A 13,608-nucleotide genomic window follows, 5' to 3' on the forward strand; every position below is an offset into this window, starting at 1 on the left:
CCAAAAGGTGGGCAGAAATCCAGTTTCGATGACAAAGGCAAAGTTGCCTATGTCTCGAACTGGTATACCCAACCTTAAGTGGCCCTGACAGCTGCTGATTTCCTTAAGGTGACAGGCCACCATCCAAAAGGTGGGCAGAAATCCAGTTTCGATGACAAAGGCAAAGTTGCCTATGTCTCGAACTGGTATACCCAACCTTAAGTGGCCCTGACAGCTGCTGATTTCCTTAAGGTGACAGGCCACCATCCAAAAGGTGGGCAGCAATCCAGTTTCGATGACAGAGGCAAAGTTGCCTATGTCTCGAACTGGTATACCCAACCTTAAGTGGCCCTGACAGCTGCTGATTTCCTTAAACAGGCCACCACCATGCAAAAGGTGGGCAGCAATCCAGTTTCGATGACAAAGGCAAAGTTGCCTATGTCTCGAACTGGTATACCCAACCTTAAGTGGCCCTGACAGCTGCTGATTTCCTTAAGGAAACAGGCCACCATCCAAAAGGTGGGCAGCAATCCAGTTTCGATGACAGAGGCAAAGTTGCCTATGTCTCGAACTGGTATACCCAACCTTAAGTGGCCCAGACAACTGCTGATTTCCTTAAGGAAACAGGCCACCATACAAAAGGTGGGCAGCAATCCAGTTTCGATGACAGAGGCAAAGTTGCCTATGTCTCGAACTGGTATACCCAACCTTAAGTGGCCCAGACAACTGCTGATTTCCTTAAGGAAACAGGCCACCATCCAAAAGGTGGGCAGAAATCCAGTTTCGATGACAGAGGCAAAGTTGCCTATGTCTCGAACTGGTATACCCAACCTTAAGTGGCCCTGACAGCTGCTGATTTCCTTAAGGAGACAGGCCACCATCCAAAAGGTGGGCAGCAATCCAGTTTCGATGACAGAGGCAAAGTTGCCTATGTCTCTCGAACTGGTATACCCAACCTTAAGTGGCCCTGACAGCTGCTGATTTCCTTAAGGAGACAGGCCACCATCCAAAAGGTGGGCAGAAATCCAGTTTCGATGACAAAGGCAAAGTTGCCTATGTCTCGAACTGGCATACCCAACCTTAAGTGGCCCTGACAGCTGCTGATTTCCTTAAGGAGACAGGCCACCATCCAAAAGGTGGGCAGAAATCCAGTTTCGATGACAGAGGCAGAATTGCCTATGTCTCGAACTGGTATACCCAACCTTAAGTGGCCCTGACAGCTGCTGATTTTCTTAAGGAGACAGGCCACCATCCAAAAGGTGGGCAGCAATCCAGTTTCGATGACAGAGGCAAAGTTGCCTATGTCTCGAACTGGTATACCCAACCTTAAGTGGCCCTGACAGCTGCTGATTTCCTTAAGGAGACAGGCCACCATCCAAAAGGTGGGCAGCAATCCAGTTTCGATGACAAAGGCAAAGTTGCCTATGTCTCGAACTGGTATACCCAACCTTAAGTGGCCCTGACAGCTGCTGATTTCCTTAAGGAAACAGGCCACCATCCAAAAGGTGGGCAGAAATCCAGTTTCGATGACAGAGGCAAAGTTGCCTATGTCTCGAACTGGTATACCCAACCTTAAGTGGCCCTGACAGCTGCTGATTTCCTTAAAGAGACAGGCCACCATCCAAAAGGTGGGCAGAAATCCAGTTTCGATGACAGAGGCAAAGTTGCCTATGTCTCGAACTGGTATACCCAACCTTAAGTGGCCCTGACAGCTGCTGATTTCCTTAAGGAAACAGGCCACCATACAAAAGGTGGGCAGAAATCCAGTTTCGATGACAGAGGCAAAGTTGCCTATGTCTCGAACTGGTATACCCAACCTTAAGTGGCCCTGACAGCTGCTGATTTCCTTAAGGAAACAGGCCACCATCCAAAAGGTGGGCAGAAATCCAGTTTCGATGACAGAGGCAAAGTTGCCTATGTCTCGAACTGGTATACCCAACCCTTAAGTGGCCCTGACAGCTGCTGATTTTCTTAAGGTGACAGGCCACCATCCAAAAGGTGGGCAGCAATCCAGTTTCGATGACAGAGGCAAAGTTGCCTATGTCTCGAACTGGTATACCCAACCTTAAGTGGCCCTGACAGCTGCTGATTTTCTTAAGAAATAGGCCACCATCCAAAAGGTGGGCAGCAATCCAATTTCGATGACAAAGGCAAAGTTGCCTATGTCTCGAACTGGTATACCCAACCTTAAGTGGCCCTGACAGCCGCTGATTTTCTTAAGGTGACAGGCCACCATCCAAAAGGTGGGCAGCAATCCAATTTCGATGACAAAGGCAAAGTTGCCTATGTCTCGAACTGGTATACCCAACCTTAAGTGGCCCTGACAGCTGCTGATTTCTTAAGGAAACTGGCCACCATCCAAAAGGTGGGCAGCAATCCAGTTTCGATGACAGAGGCAAAGTTGCCTATGTCTCGAACTGGTATACCCAACCTTAAGTGGCCCTGACAGCTGCTGATTTCCTTAAGGAAACAGGCCACCATCCAAAAGGTGGGCAGCAATCCAGTTTCGATGACAAAGGCAAAGTTGCCTATGTCTCGAACTGGTATACCCAACCTTAAGTGGCCCTGACAGCTGCTGATTTCCTTAAGGTGACAGGCCACCATCCAAAAGGTGGGCAGAAATCCAGTTTCGATGACAGAGGCAAAGTTGCCTATGTCTCGAACTGGTATACCCAACCTTAAGTGGCCCTGACAGCTGCTGATTTCCTTAAAGAGATAGGCCACCATCCAAAAGGTGGGCAGCAATCCAGTTTCGATGACAGAGGCAAAGTTGCCTATGTCTCGAACTGGTATACCCAACCTTAAGTGGCCCTGACAGCTGCTGATTTCCTTAAGGAGACAGGCCACCATCCAAAAGGTGGGCAGCAATCCAGTTTCGATGACAGAGGCAAAGTTGCCTATGTCTCGAACTGGTATACCCAACCTTAAGTGGCCCTGACAGCTGCTGATTTCCTTAAGGTGACAGGCCACCATCCAAAAGGTGGGCAGAAATCCAGTTTCGATGACAGAGGCAAAGTTGCCTATGTCTCGAACTGGTATACCCAACCTTAAGTGAGCCTGACAGCTGCTGATTTCCTTAAGGAGATAGGCCATGAACATCGGCCAGTTATTAGCAAATATCAGCCCTGACGAGAAGAAAATAATAACAAGATTTGAGACCATATATTAAATCCATTCCACTGATGCTTACATTCTCTTTAACAAGGCATGCTTGAGAGAGGGTCTGTTACCTTCATATATTATTATCATTATTATTATTAATGAGAAGACCTTCTGTAAGGGTACAGTTAGTGGGTGGATGCAGCCAGAATCCTGACTGGCCGTTTGTTGATGCTGTTCCGTCACATTCCGAGGGTCGTTGCAATCGCCTTGACCCAGTCGATGAGGTTGGCTGGAGGATGGGTGTGTGGGAGGTGGGGGCCTCCCGTTGGCTGCAAGCTTGGGGGGTGGGGGTGGGGGATACAGCAGCCAACACCCATCCCAAAGCCAACCCCATCGTATGGACCAAGGAGATCGCAACGCCTCCGGAACACGACGCCGATGAAGAACTTCTACCTGCGTCTTCTCCTGCGTACTTTTTTCTGGAGCATTCCGTTTTGATCTGCTAGTTCGGTGATCTTGTCTCTGAGAACCTTGTTCTCTTCAACCAGAGCATTATTCTTATCATTGTCACTTACTATAGAATTATTCACTGATGCCATTTCTCGTTCTCTTTTAGATAATTTCTCATTCAGGCTTTCATTTTCCCGTTGCAGCAACTGAAGTCTGTCTTCCAGGGTATGGACATTCTCCTGAACAGTTAAATTCCTCTGCACCTCATTTCCGTGATTTTTTTCTTGATTACGATTTCTTGCAAGAAGAACAGGTGCTTCTCGCTGTGAGGCTCGCAGCTGATCTTCGAGTTTTGTGGTCACCTCTTTCAGTCGTTTCCTTTCCGCTTCATGTGCCTTGACTTTCTCTTCTAGGTAACCACAATAGAAATCATTGTCCGATGCTTGACTCTGCAGCTCTTCCAGTTTTTTTTGGTTCCTCTCACATTCTTGATCTTTGTCTGCGAGCTGCTCCTTTAGATGGTCTGTTTCCATTCCTTTCCGGATCAATGCGTCTTCATAATCCTCCATTTTCTTCTTCATCTCGTTGTGTAAATCATCATTCCTCTGAATAAGGGCTGCTTCGTTATTCTTCCTCTCGTCAATTTCATGAAGGAGACTCAAGTTTTTCTCCTCAGCCTCCTTCCGCGCCTCGTTCAGTAGGGAGATCATTTCCGTAGCATGGTTAAGGTCGTCTTCCAGTCGAGCGATGGCATCTCGAGCACGTCGGCCATTCTTCTTCTCCTCCATGTACTTGTCGCACACGTTTTCAAGAAGCCCTCCCAGAATAAGAGCCATCGCGTTTTTATTAAAAATAAAATATCCAAGGTTTTGGATAACATTTCCAGTTACAAAAGATATCACTGATCCAGGACGGATCAGAGCCAGTAAGATGTTCACAACAAAAGTAACTTTGTCAAATACAGACATGGTTACCTTTCTTTCAACCTGATCAAATGCTAGAATCAGAAAAAGCCACTGAGCTTCGAGAATTCCAAAGATCGTTATTTCGGCTTCAACGCGATTCTTTCTTCGGGAGATTCCTCACGGAGCCTTCGAAAGCACTTGGAGAAATTGAGGGAATGGTGTAAGAGGCTCCTGAAGGCTTCGACGGATTCAGAGATCATGTAAATGAAGACGACCTTGAAGATGAGAAAATAAATGTCTCCGACGGACAAGTAACTACAAAGGAAGTTAGAACTTTTATAATTTCAGTCACAGTTGATTATAACACAAAAAGAGAATGAAAAAATTAAAATTTAACAAAAAACAAGTATTTAAGTCTAAATTTCTTTAGTTCATTTAAAAATAACACACACACACACACACACACACACACACACACACACACACACACACACATATATATATATATATATATATATATATATATATATATATATATATATATATATATATATAAACATTTATATAATATTTGTAGTTCTTTTGTTGGACGAGTCAAAGAGTTTTTTAATTAGCACTCTGCTATGAGTTCAAGTCTCCGGCCGGCCAGTGAAGACTGAGAGGAGTTTATTTCTGGTGATAGAAATTCATTTCTCGGTATAATGTGGTTCGGATTCCACAATAAACTTTAGGTCCCGATGCTACGTAACCAATTGGTTCTTAGCCACGTAAAATAAGTCTAATCCTTCGAGCCAGCCCTAGGAGAGCTGTTAATCAGCTCAGTGGTCTGGTTAAACTAAGCTATACTTAACTTATATAAATATGTTATAATTCTTCTTGTGTGTATGTTAACCTCAAGATAGAGTGAACTGGATATTATAATGACATTTGTAGCTTAATATTTGTGAATATATATATATATATATATATATATATATATATATATATATATATATATATATATATATATATATATATATACATACATATGTATGTATGTATGCATGTACGTATGCATGTATGTATGTACTGTGTGTATTCACAAATATTAAGCTACAAATGTATAATATCCAGATCACTCTATATCGGGATAACATAAACTCAAGAAAATTGATAATTAATAAAGGGACGCTCTTACCATCGATGGCTCAGTGTTAAAAGCGTCACTGTACGTCGTCGTTTCCTAACCAGTCGGCAGTTCGAATCCCACTGGTGATGAAGCACTTACCAATTATAATTCCCCCTTTTGTGTGTGTTATCCCTGAGGTAGAGTAAGTTGGATATTAAACGATATTTACATCTTTAAAACCTGTGAATATAACAAAAATCTCGGATTATGTAATTATATATATATATATATATATATATATATATATATATATATATATATATATATATATATATATATATATATATATATATATATATATATATATATATATATATATATATATATTATATATAAATATATATATATATATATATATATATATATATATATATATATATATATATATATATATATATATATATATATATGTATATATGTATATATATGTATATATATGTATATATATATATATATATATATATATATATATATATATATATATATATAATCTTAAACACTACAATGAAAACTAAAATACACACTGCACATATATATACTTAATAAGATATATTAAGTATCAATGTAATTTAAACAATAGCACTAATACACACACATATATGTGTGTGTATGTATGTATGTATGTATTGGTAGTATTGTTTAAATCACATTGTTATTTTCCGTACATAAAATAAAAGTTTATGACAATAATATTTTCAATAATATTTCAATTTTCCTTTAATAAATTAAAATATTTTTGTACAAAAAAGTTGAAGATTTTACCCTCACTTGGCTACAGAAACGAAGGTTAGGGCCTATTCTGCTTTAACAGATCATAGACCTATTGCCTACTAGACTATATACCACTAGACTATGCAGGATGCTGTGTATGCAACATGGTTACTTTCTACCTTTGTAAACCCGTGTTGCATAACTTGAATAATTGCTTTACATGTCTCTGGGGTTATATGACCAAGGAACGACTTGTGACCAGCAACCTCTTTCAGTGTTATTGGTTGTCTCGTACAAGCCTGCTTTTTATTTCTAGAAGAGGGGAGACCATCTATAATAATTCCATGTTGGTCTGCTCGTCCATTCTCGGATAATTAAACCAGTCACCAGGGTAAAGTTTCAATTAATTAAATTGTAGTGATAACTAGGAATTCTAAATATTCTAAGTGGTAATCAAAATAACGAAAGAGAGAGAGAGAGAGAGAGAGAGAGAGAGAGAGAGAGAGAGAGAGAGAGAGAGAGAGAGAGAGAGAGAAAACCTTCCATTGTTAGACATTGATAGTTAGAAGAGAAGAAGGAATAGATCATTTATAAGAGAGAAGAGAGAGAGATAAGCTAGGAATTAAATATTCTAAGAGAGAGAGAGAGAGAGAGAGACAAAAACTTAGAGAGAGAGAGAGAGAGAGAGGGGCCAGAACTGAGGAACAACGAGATTTATAAACTAGCGCTAGAACAACATTTCACCTTGTACTTCTATTGTAAAGTTATTTCTTTGGCGCTAATGAAGAAAGAAAATCAATTGTGTCTTCTTAAGACCTCCCGGGAAAACTACGCTACTGCATAACAAAGCCAGAAAGCTCAACATCTATAAAGAAGTAATCTTAAACGAATAGCAGATATAAACAGAAGAATAATAAATAAATGAACATTACATAAAAGTAGCGCTGCTGTAGTCTGGCTGACTGGCGGGGTAGGGGCATGGCATCACTAGGTGGTGCGTGGTGTTGCGTGATGTCACGGCCTGGTGCTCTCCTACAGGATTGTTCACCTGATCTGGTCTTTCTAGGCAGGGGGGTGTTACTTGTTCTGGTGTCGGTCACAGGTCTTGGTATTATTGTCCTTAAATTTGGGGGAAGGAAGAACACTTCCTGAGGCGTATTAAGAGAGAGCTTTTCTTGCTGGATGATGAGCACCTCTAGTAGTCGTAACGTCACGAGTCTGGGGCTCTCCCAAATATCGTGGTGTTTTTGATAATTCTGCCACAGGAGATGACGTCCTGGTGTGAGTTTCTGGTGAGACTCCACTGGTTAGTGCTAATTCCTACACTGTTTTCGGCAGTGTCATGGTTTTATCACTCGCCCTTAGCAGTTGTTTTTTGGATTATCCTCGATGTTTGGAAGTGTTTATCTTTGTGGAAGTCAATTGGATACCATGACTCGACATAAGAAAAAGCGATCGCCGCCTTCTGGTTACTTCACGGACGAAGTTCGCCCTCCTGCTAAGAAGTATAGACCCGGAATCGACTATGCAACACCTCAGCAACCTACCCACCCATCTCCCCCTTCGGCATCCACCTCCTCCTCTTCCTTGCAAACCTTTCCTCCTCGTCCTCCGAGGTCATTGGACCCTCGTCCTCTTCCTCTTCCTCCTCCTCCGTCCTACCCTAAGCCCCCTCATCCTTTACCCCTTCCCCCTCCAGTCTCTGACGCAAATGAGTATCCACCATTACCGAAGTTTCGAGTGCTTCCAGCTGAAGGAAGGACCTCGTATGCTGCAGTAGTGGCTCTTCAACAAAACAACCCTGACATCAACATCTCAGCACGGCCGAACCACAGAGGAGAATTCACCATTACTCCAAAAGATTGAGCAACAGTCGACCTCCTGAAGGACAACACAGAATATCAGATACTGAACCCAAATGAGAAGCTAAACAAGGCCATCATTTGTAACTACCCAACAGAGCTCCCTCTGGATCCTCTTCTGGGGCTTCCCCAATTTGTGATTGTTAAGTGTTGTTTAACCAGATACAGAGCACCTCCACAGAAGATCCTCACCACCTTCAAAGGACCAGTCCCGAACCAAGTATAGCCTAGGATATGGGGATACTTCCCCACAGAGGAATTCACTCCCAAGCCTCTCAAGTGCTACAAATGCCAGAGCTATGGCCATCACCAGGACCGTTGCAGGGGCTCTGCAATTTGTGCCATCTGCAGCAAGAGGCATGAAACAAAGCTATGTCTGGAAAAATTGAAAAAAGGGGAACCTACAACACCCAAGTGACCCAACTGTTCTGAAAAACAGCATGCGTGGTTTAAACATTGCAGTGCCCGACTATCCCACATTGCACAGTTGAAAGTAAGAGCCAATCCACCAGCACTGACACCCATTCCAACAACAACCATAGAGCAACGAGTCATAACTACCAAACAAGTGGTGGAGGCAGCACTTGTTTTATGTCACGAAAAAGGGACTCAGACTGAGCAGCCAACACCCCCTGCCCCTCCTCCCCAAGCCACTTCAAACACTGAACCCGCTTTGTGTCACGAAAAAGAGACTCAAACTGAGCAACCAGCACCTCAACTCCTCAATCGACTCAAACCTCTCCCCTTCCTCCTCAACCTACTCCAAACCCCATCACTGAAGCCTCAAGTTCGCTTGGCAATCCGGAAGATCAAACACCAAAGTCGCTTTTAACTACAACAAGCCTCTTTGACATCCTAACCAAAACCGCTTTCACTGTGAGACATAAATTGGGATATAACCCTAAAAATTATTGGAATTTTTGAATGGCTATCTCAAAGAAATCCACAAACAATATGGCATTTCCTTCCCCGACGATTTCCTCAGACAGCAACTCTATAACGATCACTCTGATAGTAGTCAATCCATTGATTGGCAACTGACTCCTATCTCCCCCTAAAATCCTTTCTTCTCTCTTTTCAGCCGCCTCACGTCTAACGACCGATACTTTTCAACTATTGCTGTAACTACCACTTAAGCTATTACTTCTATTTGTGTTGCTTTCTCTAAAACTTAAAATTCTTCATTTTCCTCCATCGACCCCTACTGCTAAAAGATCGATGCTCCTTTCTGTTTTTCAAAGTAAGTTAAATATGGTATTAAATCCCCATAGATTTTCTGTTTTTCCAATTTTTCCCCGACGATAAATAGTAGCCTACATTTTCTTTACTGGCTATCTACCACTTGCCAGGACTCGCCACTATCGCTCTTTCTCTCCAACTGATGGGTGCCTTAGGGTTCAAAGAGGTTTGTAACCTCGCCTGTTAACCTTTCATTTCACACCATTTCACTGGCACGTCCATAAATTACAAATAAAGTAATCACTTTCATATCCTTAATTTCACCTGCACATCAAAAAGTGACTTACGGTCTGCTCTATGAGCAAGAGCCCATGCTGGCATAAAGCCAACTTAATCAATAACAACAACTATCAACATCAATCTACTTTTACCATCAGCCGTGAGCATACCCAGTTGGAGCTGAGAGAAACGTTGACGAAATAATTGTATATCTCAATTGACAAATACATACATTTTAGAAAACTCTACGGATTATGTCCTCCATATTTGAATATCTGCAGTCACTGAATTTCGACTATTTCCTTCCTGAAGATGAATAACATCGGAACGTTACCCGCCCGATGCAGTAGCAGAGAAAAAGCAATAATTAGAAAAATAGAGAAGACTCTATACAAATTAAATGCAGCTGATGCAGCTATTTCATTTAACATTACCTGTTTAAAAGAGGGTCTTCTGCCGAAATAATAATAATAATAATAATAATAATAATAATAATAATAATAATAATAATAATAATAATAATCTCTTAATAGCATGAGTCACTAAAATGTTGAGGAAATCCCCAGTGGCGTAAATGTAGATATATATTAGAAATATATATACAAACAATAGCTTTCAAAAACTTTACTCGATTCTCCATATCCTTGAGAAGGAGACTCGCGCAAGTTCTCAGAACCTCTCGTATATATATATATATATATATATATATATATATATATATATATATATATATATATATATATATATATATATATATACATTTACACTACTGTGGATTTCTTCACAATAATAATAATAATAATAATAATAATAATAATAATAATAATAATAATAATAATAATAATAATCTATATATATAAATGGATGTATGTATATATGTTCCACATACACTTTGAAACGCATTGAGGAATTTCAGCCAAACTTGGTATACGTATAACTTACCATCTGGGAAAGAACACAGTGGCACCAAAGGGGGTGGGTGTAGGAAGGGGGCTGAAATGTAAAAATTACAGAAAAAGATATATATTAGTGTCTAATCCATAGTTTTTGAGGTCCCTGAGAAGACTAGTGACACTCCCGATGCCCTTCAGGGCCAAGTTTAGCCCTGGGAAGGGCGGGTGAGAAAGGGGTGGGAAGTTGGTGACATGTAAAAATAACCAAAACTGCAGATATTAATGTCTAATCCGTAGTTTTGAGATCCCTGAGAAGAATAGTGACACTCCCGATGCCCTTTAAGCCCAAGTTCAGCCCCAACAGTGAAGGGGGGTGAGAGGGGTTAGGAAGGGAGGTAACATGTAAAAATAATCGAAAACGTCAGATATTAGTGTTTAATCCATAGTTTTCGAGGTCGCTGAGATGAATAGTGACACTCCCGATGCCCTTCAAGCCCAAGTTCAGCCCTGATAAGAAGGGGAATGAGAAGGGGGTGACATGTAAAAATAACCGAAAAGACAGATATTAGATTCTAATCCATAGTTTTTGAGGTCGCTGAGAAGAATAGTGACACTCCTGATGCCGTTTAAGTCCAAGTTCAGTCCCGATTGGAAGGCGGGTGGAAAGAGGTGGGAAGGTGGTGACATGTAAAAATAACTGAAAACTACAGATATTAGTGTCTAATCCACAGCTTTCGAGGTCATTGAGATGAATAGTGACACTCCTGATGCCCTTCAAGTACAAGTTCAGTCCTGATACAAAAGAGGGGTGAGAAAGGGTGAAATATAAAATGTCAAAAATGCTGGGCAATGTAACAGTAACTGAAGCAACTATCTTAACAGGAGAGAGAGAGAGAGAGAGAGAGAGAGAGAGAGAGAGAGAGAGAGAGAGAGAGAGAGAGAGAGAGTTTATCAGTTGTCAATTCAGAGTCTTCCAGGGCAGCACCGGGTTGGTCAGCTAATAATATCATGTTCTTGACAGGGAAAATGAAACCTTTGGTGGTACTGATTCATCTGTATAAACCTCCTATATGACGTTGCACATCCGCATATTAATGGTATAGACTAATTTCATTCTCATAGGTCACGCTGACAGTTCGGAGACAATTTTTAAGAATGACATCATTTATCTCGAAAGTTTAAGGAGGTTTGGTGTTATATACAAGTGAGAAATAAAAAAGGATGGATTTCCTCTATCATAATAATAATAATAATAATAATAATAATAATAATAATAATAATAATAATAATAATAATCTGGAAAATTCTCACTGTGTCGGGTGATATGTGTTATCCAGACTTTCTGAGTAAGAAACTCGTTTAAATGGAAACATTCTGGAATAGTTTATTTAGAAACCTTTATAGATTTGAGTCGTACCAAATAACATGGTGGCCGAATCGTAATTTGCATACAAATTGACAGCAAACAAATAACTTATTTGCCCGTATGTATAAAAGTTCATGGAAAATATAACAAACTTTCCATTAACTATTCTGAAGAAGATTTATTTCCGTTTGCAGCAAAAATCAATAGGCCCAAATATCACGTAATACTGACGTCATCTCAAATGCTTGGCACAAGATAGTAGCCATGACTATCATGACATATATATATATATATATATATATATATATATATATATATATATATATATATAAATATATATATATATATATATATATATATATATATATATATATATAAATATATATATATATATATATATATATATATATATATATATATATATATATATATATATATATATATATATATATATATTTATATATATATATATATATAATATATATATATATATATATATATATATATATATATATATATATATATATATATATATATATACTTGAAGAAATTAAAAACATGGGTAAATCCTGAACCGGTAGTGGCTTCATTGTTAAGCCATCTTCAGAGGACTGATACAAAGTTGTAGAAATGCATAGCATACCTGCTAGGCTAGTAACACAGTACATACAAGCATGCGGGTATTTCCACCTGACAGGTGTTGGTAGGCGAGTCCTACCCTCATTGGTGACAGGTCAACTTTTACGAATCCTTTTATCTTGCTAGAGCCCCACTTCCTTTCCCGTCTCTCAACTGCTGTGATTAATATTCAAATTTCTTGCATATTTGTTTTTAAATTAATGGACCAAGCTTAGACGTGCCTTGACTGATGTTCATGTCCTTACAGTGACTTTCTAGTATAATTTCAAATGGGTTTTATTTCCAGTGCATGATTAGAATAAACTCTGCTCCTGCCAGTTAATTTTATGACTGTTTTTACTATGTACAAAAATTCTTGTGCATTTCTCACATACTTTTTACATTCTTCTCTTCTCTTTTCCAGTGCTTTTCCAGTTAGACCAGTATAAAGGTTATGACAGTACCTACGTGGAATCTGGTATACACATCGAGCGAGTTCCCTGTAAGTATCTATTTTATAGTTTTATTATTGTTCTTAAATACTGCATTAACTCCAAAACTCTCCAGAAGATGTGTCATATCTTTGAAATTATTGCTATACTGACTGTACAAGAAGGATTTTGTGTCACATTTTTTTTACATCATAAAAAGTCTTTTTATTTTTGTCGCTTTAATGCACTGTCTAATTCATTGTCAGGACATTTTAATTTCTTGCCTGTATTTCATATCATAAAACTGAACATAAGCAGAAATATTGGTGGGTTTTCTGTGCACACTACATTTAAACCCATTACTAGTTCCAAAAAGGGTAGGCAACTATACTTTTCCATTTCCATAGTAAATTTCATTCATGGTACTTATTCAATTCATTTAACAAAGCAGTTATTTGTATTTTCGTTTCCTGGCCAAACAAATATTATTTCGCCAACATGCCTGAACCATACTACATTGCTTGGAATGATTTTATTTAACATTTTGCTTTCTAAAATTCAATATACAAATATAATACTGGAGATAAAGGGTTAAAAATTACCATACCAAAATTTTGATTCATTCTATTAGCGTGTGCTTCAAAACTCCAGCAAATCGTCAATGG

General features: G+C 39.5%; 1 protein-coding gene across 1 annotated transcript; it reads right to left on the reverse strand.

The window, feature by feature from the left end:
- Positions 1 to 3,530: 3,530 nt before the first annotated feature.
- Positions 3,531 to 4,367, reverse strand: LOC136843500 (myosin heavy chain, clone 203-like). Its single transcript, XM_067112036.1, has one exon. It carries the CDS (start codon positions 4,365 to 4,367, stop codon positions 3,531 to 3,533), a length of 837 nt encoding a protein of 278 aa, XP_066968137.1.
- Between the last annotated feature and the right edge of the window lie 9,241 nt (positions 4,368 to 13,608).

Source organism: Macrobrachium rosenbergii, chromosome 11 (genome assembly GCF_040412425.1).
Source record: "Macrobrachium rosenbergii isolate ZJJX-2024 chromosome 11, ASM4041242v1, whole genome shotgun sequence".
Classification (NCBI taxonomy): domain Eukaryota; kingdom Metazoa; phylum Arthropoda; class Malacostraca; order Decapoda; family Palaemonidae; genus Macrobrachium; species Macrobrachium rosenbergii.